Here is a 6,725-nt window from a genome sequence, read left to right on the forward strand (position 1 = left end):
TAGTTTGTATCCATTCTAAACACATAAAACATACTCAAAGTATTTACACTTCTTTCATTTCAAGGCTTAATAAAGGTCGTCAGACGTAGCTACAAAAGAGGCTTTCACCGACGGGAACGGAGGTGGGACATGTACGCGGCCTGTCAGTCTCCTTTGCTCTGGGGCCATCGCACAAGTCCATGTGTACTTTATTGTCAAACATTATTTGTTTTCTTTTTCTCGTAAAAGTGCACAACACAGTAAATAAATAATGACATATAAATAAATTAATAAAATAAATAAATTATTTCCTGGCACGTAAACCTTGTCAAAGAGGGTAAACATGAAAATCAACAATAGCGAAAGTTGAAGATACCAAGTAAAACTGGTATAGAAAAAACAATAAACCTTTTCATTTAAAATTTTTTCTGATTACTATATTTTTTTATAATTAACTTTTTAACCTTTTGAGTCTCAAGTTAGTTACAAATTGCAGCGAGGCAAAAGTCAGTATGGAAAGTTGAAACATTTTAACAAATTTTGATTAAAGGCCACCCCTTTCTAATGCTCTTTTTCCATTAGGAGAAAGAAACCTTTCTCACTTGGCATTGAAAAGGATACATTTTCAAGATACAAACAGCCCAATTCTAAGAAAAATAAACCTAATTTGGTAAAATTATCTGCTTAAATTTTGTCATATACATCAAAAACTGTTTTACTACACAAATCACAAGATGTTATTAACTTTGGCCATGTGGTTGATGGACATTTAAGAGACTACTCATTTTCCACTTCCTTGACTAACTAGAGTAGGTAGTATTAGTTGTTGTAGAGAGTTTGTTGAATAGAAATTTGGCCATGGTGGAGCTTACTGGACATCGTCACCTTGGAAGTAAAAGCTAACCTTTCTTAAAGGATCATCCATTGGTCTCGTTGATCCACCAACAAAGAGCTAACCGGTCTACAGAGAGCTACGACCAACTACATACATACTCGTAAACGTAGACCCCAATTTTCCTAATAATAATAATCTATATATTGATTTTTCTATGAAAAAGTGCACATTTGAAACTATTCATTAATAAATTAGGACTTCCTGCCTAAGGAACAGGGTATTATTTCATAGACACCAATGTACTGTACATTTGGATTGGTTTTCCTTCTTTGTCAGCAAAGGAGGTCAAGGGTCTTTCTATCTAGGACGTATTGTATGTTTTATACATGAGTGCCATATGTTGGACCTTGGGACCATATGGACAACTAATGAAACTGGAGAAGATATGGAAAGAAATTGCAGTGACTTCTAGTTTACACATCAGATTAATGAGAAACTTGCACTATTTTAGGCTTACGTTATATGATAATAATAATAATAATCTTGAAATTAGGCTGGTGAGAAGAATATTGACCACTTCTGTTGCTAGCTCAACAAAGAAGGTTACCCTGCAGCTGAATTGCTTTGTGATTTGGATATGTGGCCAAATTTCTTAAAGATCTGTCCATCCAGTGCTTAGGCTGAAAGGCTGGAAGCAGTCATGTAGACAGGACTTAAGAAGACTCTAGTTCCTCTAAATGTTATATGAAAGTCATAAACTTCTCAACCATGTGTATGAGGGTGTTGGTGGGCATTATGGCCCTCGTTTTTGGTGTAAAAGTGCAACATAACCAACATTTATTTGATGAAGTGAAGTTACTTGATCATATAGCAATTTATACTTTCTTTGCCTGATCCTAGAAAGGGTAAGACAAATCTTTAAGGAGGGACATTTGGGTTGGTCACAATAAGAAGGCGACACTTGACAGCAAAAACATATGTATTTAAGGACTCCGGCATTTGAAGGCTTTCACCAAAATGGTTGGTCTATGAGAACCATGGTAGACATTTAGGTGGTTCTTCCAGAGCCTTGCCTGTGGGTATGTATGGTGATGGTTGGAGTAGGCATGGAAAAGACTTGACTTGACTTTTGTATTTAAGGACTCTGGCATTTGAAGGCTTTCACCCAAATGGTTGGTCTATGAGAACCATGAAAGGGATTTAGGTGGGTCTTTCAGAGCCTTGCCTGTGAGTATGTATGGCGATGGTTGGAGTAGGCATGGCAAAAACTTGACTTGACTTTTGTATTTAAGGACTCTGGCATTTGAAGGCTTTCACCAAAATGGTTGGTCTATGAGAACCATGAAGGGAATTCAGGCGGGTCTTTTAGAGCCTTGCCTGTGGGTATGTATAGTGATGGTTGGAGGAGGCATGGAAAAGACTTGATTTTACTTTTGTATTTAAGGACTTCGGCATTTGAAGGCTTTTACCCAAATGGTTTGTCTATGAGAACCATGAAAAGAATTTAGGTGGGTCTTTCAGAGCCATGTCTGTGGGTATGTAAGGTGATGACTGGAGGAGGAATGGAAAAGACTTGACTTTTGTATTTAAGGACTCTGGCAATTAAAGGCTTTTACTCAAATGGTTTGTCTATGAGAACTATGAAAGGAATTTCGGTGAGTCTTTCCGAGCCATGCCTGTGGGTATGTAAGGTGATGGTTGGAGGATGAATAGAAAAGACTTGACTTGACGACTTGACTTGACTTTTGTATTTAAGGACTCCGACATTTGAAGGCTTCCACCCAAATTATTGGTCTATGACATCCATGAAAAGGAATTTTGGTGAGTCTTTCAGAGCCATGCCTGTGGGTATGTATGGTGATGGTTGGAGGAGGCATGGAAGAGACAAAGGGTAGGTGCTCTCTGAAAGGCAGGATCTTTACATTCTAGATTGGGTAATCTACAAAAATCCACAAGAGAGGGAAAAATTTGGTCCCACAAATCTCTGTCCTAGCATCTTAGTCCATAGCTGAATACAGCAGCATCCAATGAAGAGGGCAAGTTGTAGCCCAATTAGGGCACCTCAAACCCATCAAACATCTAAAACGTGGTTGAGATAGGAGATGTAGCATATAGCTAGCCGAAGAATTTCAATTTTGGACAGTTTCTTGTCAGGGGGCAGAGTGGGAAGAAGCTTCCTCAGCTCTGCAAAGGCCAAGTTGAACGCTTCCACCCGTATGCGCTCCCGGGTAGCGTGCGCCGTGCGGTATTTGGCCGTTGCCCTCCTCCTACGGCGCCTCTCTTCCCGACTTAAGTGCTGAAGCTCCCTTTTGACAGCATCGCTGGCCTCGCAAATCCTGGTTTCTCCACACAAGCTGATTCCCCCGGCCTCGCCGAGTCCTCCCCCGCCTCCGCAATCGCTGAACACGGACTCAGTCTCCGAATGGGCCGGGATTTCTGTCTGATCAGAGTTCAGCATCATTCCTCTACAAAAGGTTCCAAAACGTATCCTTCCTGACAGCCAAAAAATTAAAAGAGATCCTTCTATAAAGTGCTTCTGAAAAGTTGCTCCCCTCTGGATGTCATGAAACAAACCTCGCGGCGTGAACAAGCTGCGAAGAGGCGTCGATCCCAGCAAGCCGTGGTGGATTTTTTTTTTCAGCTTGGAAAACGCACTTAAGAGAAATATTTAACTCATAAAAAGTGTTCAGCTGAGATTAACTTTTATTTCCCTTCGCTGTGCTCTCGTTCTTGATGGTCCCCCTGGAACAAAGAGAAACGGAGAAATTATAGAAAAGGTTTCTTAATGGCTACGGAGGGAACTCTGCCAACATGAAAAAAAAAAAAAAAGGAATTTAATGGGAATGGGAGCATAGTACATAGGAGGGAAAAACAACATAAAAAGGAATAAAGCTACAGGAAAAAACAACTTGATTACGAACTCGTAAACAGGGAAGTCAATAAAGAGTAGATTGCGCATTGCATGGAAAATATAACTAACGTTATTATTGATTTTTTTCTTTTAGAAAATGGCAGACACCAGCGACTTTCATCCGGGAGAAGATTTGACATAAGAGCTTGCAATCTAATCATCCTGGCATAGGGTCAATGACAATACCAGGCTTTTTTTTTTTTTTTTTTTTTTTCTTTTTTTTTTTTTTCTTTTTTCTCTCTTTTTTTTCTTTTTTCTTTTTTCTCTCTTTTTTTCTTTTGTTATAGAGAAGGGACTGCAATATATTTATATATCCATGAAGAAGATTAAAACTACAAGTTCTCAAGTTATTCGAAACGCATCAAGTTTTTCTCCTCCCCAGAGGTTCTTTCCCCCAAGGGAGGAGTATTGTATTCTCTTTCTCTCTTTCATTAACTTGTTCTTCACCTGTTTTTATTGTTATGATTCATTACTTATATCAGGGGTGTCAAACTCAATTTCTTCTTGGGCCGCATCAGCATTATGATTGCCCTCAAAGGGCCGGTTGAATCTGTAAGATTAGATGTCCTGGGCACCCCACCCCCTCTTACATCAGATGTCAAGAGCCCCCCACCATCAGAAGTCAAGAGTTCCCCACACTCCCTTACCTTGTGCTGCTGCTGGGAAGAAGCTGGGGCAAGGCTGGGAAGCAGAAAGTGCAGGGTCTAGAGGAGGACCAAAGGAGGGCTGGAACTCTCCTGCAGCTGCAGGAGAGCTGTGAGGGCCACATGAAATGGCCTGGAGGGCCGGATTCGGCCCACGGGCCTTGTGTTTGACACCTGTGACTTATATGGTCACCAATGCTTCAACCACTGTTTTGTAGCATGACCAATGTGGTTGATGTGGCTATATGATTTATGATACATGTATTAATTTTTTCTTTTAACTTTTTTCAATAAATATTTAAATTTTATCATTCTTCATTTTTTTTTCAATCGATTGCCTTAACCACTTGCCGACCGAGTACGGTAATAGTACTGCGGCAAAGTGGCTCGTTATCGTCCAGTCACGTAGTATTAACGTGACTGGACACTCCCCCTTCTGGGCGGCGCTTGCGCGCCGCCGGAGGCTCGCTCCCGCTGTTTTCATTCACAGCGGGAGTCGGGCCAGGGGAGGAGCAGCGGCGATCGCCGCTGCTCTGCCCCGATCGCCGGGGATCTAGTGTGGAGATCCGCCCGCTGTGTGTAAACACAGCGGGCGGATCTCCATAGTGACAGGGAGTGACAGATCGGACTGTTCAGCATAGCTGGACATCCGATCTGTCCATGACTCAGTCAGGCCCCTCCCCCCCTACACGTCAGTAAGCACCAGGCATACATTAACCCCTCCCTCTCCAATAAAATTAACCCCTTCCCTGCCAGTGTCATTTTTACAGTAACAGTGCATATATATAGCACTGATTACTGTAGTAATGTCACTGGTAACCCCAAAAGTGTCAAAAATGTCAGTCAAGGGTCTGATCTGTCCGCCGCAATGTCGCAGTCCCACAAAAAAAAAATCGCAGATCGCCGCCATTACGCGTTAAAAAAAAAACACCAAAAATGACAGAAATCTTTCCCTTTGTTAGTAAACGCAATAACTTTTGCGCAAACCAATCAAAATACGCTTATTGTGATTTTTTTTACCAAACATAGGTAGCAGAAAACAAATTGGCCAAAAATTTTTAAAAAATTGGTTTTTACATCTTTTTTGGGGGGAATTTCATATAAAAAAATGTTAAAAATATTGTTATTTTTTCAAAATAAACGCTCTTTTTTTGTTTATAGCGCAAAAAGTAAAAATCGCACAGGTGATCAAATACCACCAAAAGAAAGCTCTGTTTATCAGAAAAAAAGGATGTAAATTTCGTTTGGGTACGGCGTCGCACGACCGCGCAATTGTCAGTTGAAGTCGCACAGCGCCGAATCGCAAAAAGTGGCCTGGACGTAAGACAGCAAAATCCTCCGGTTGTAAAGTGGTTAAAAATCCCCAATAAGAGGAGAAAAACAATGTTGACTTTTGAATGACAATACCAGGCTCTAACTGTAACTAATTTGGCCAAGAAACATGACTTTTTTCACTTTAAGGCCCTGTTCACACCATCGGAGAATGCGTGCGGTTCAACGCGTTTCTGTGCACTGCGTGTAGGGCAGCCTGTTCATTTCAATGGGCTGTCCTACATGCGATAAGAAGTCCCTTTGAGAAATGCATGGTGCTGCATCCACAGATCTGTGGGGGTGCCATTAAGAATTATTGACACCATACGTGTGCATTAGGGTGTGCACCCCAAAGCTCAAACACCTTTCTCTGCAGCCTCAGCTGCACTGGACAGTGAATGAATAGGAAATGCTCTGTGCTGAGCGGCTGTAACACTGTTACAAGGGAGCTTCCTTATATACAAATTTGGCATATAGTGTCTCCAGCTGCAATGGAAGAGGGATCAGTGAGGAAGTTCAGGCCAGGTGCATGAGAAGGGGTCAGGGGAGCAATGGCAGAGGCAATGCCACTTTGCTCTGCATCAGGGGATTCCAAACTTTCTACACAAAGGGCCAGTTCACTGTCCTTAAGACTTTAGAGGGGCCTGGACTGGGGACAGTGGGAGTAGAAAATTTCCTGGTGTCAGTGGGAGGAATAAGGCCCTATCATGGGTATCGGTGGGAGGAATAATGCCCCATTATTGGTGTCAGTGGGAGGAATAGTGCCCCAGCATTGGTGTCAGTGGGAGAAAAAATGCCCCATCATTGGTATCAGTGGGAGGAAAAGTGTCCCATCATTGGTGTCAGTGGGAGGAATAGTGCCCCATCATTGGTGTCAGTGGGAAGAATAGTGCCCCATCAGTGGTGTCAGTGGGAATAATAGTGCCCCATCATTGGTATCAGTGGGAGGAATAGAGCCCCATCATTGGCGTTAGTGGGGGGAGTAATGACCCATCATTGGTGCCAGTTGGAGAAAAAGTGCCTCATCATTAGTTTCAGTGGGAGG

General features: G+C 42.0%; 1 protein-coding gene across 1 annotated transcript; it reads right to left on the reverse strand.

Annotated features, from left to right (window-relative positions):
• Positions 1-427: 427 nt before the first annotated feature.
• Positions 428-3,406, reverse strand: NHLH1 (nescient helix-loop-helix 1). The gene has a single exon (XM_082242883.1). It carries the CDS (start codon positions 3,273-3,275, stop codon positions 2,886-2,888), a length of 390 nt encoding a protein of 129 aa, XP_082099009.1. The 5' UTR covers positions 3,276-3,406; the 3' UTR covers positions 428-2,885.
• Between the last annotated feature and the right edge of the window lie 3,319 nt (positions 3,407-6,725).

The sequence above is a fragment of the Pelophylax lessonae genome (genome assembly GCF_965119305.1).
Source record: "Pelophylax lessonae genome assembly, chromosome: 13".
In the NCBI taxonomy this organism is placed as follows: Eukaryota; Metazoa; Chordata; class Amphibia; order Anura; family Ranidae; genus Pelophylax; species Pelophylax lessonae.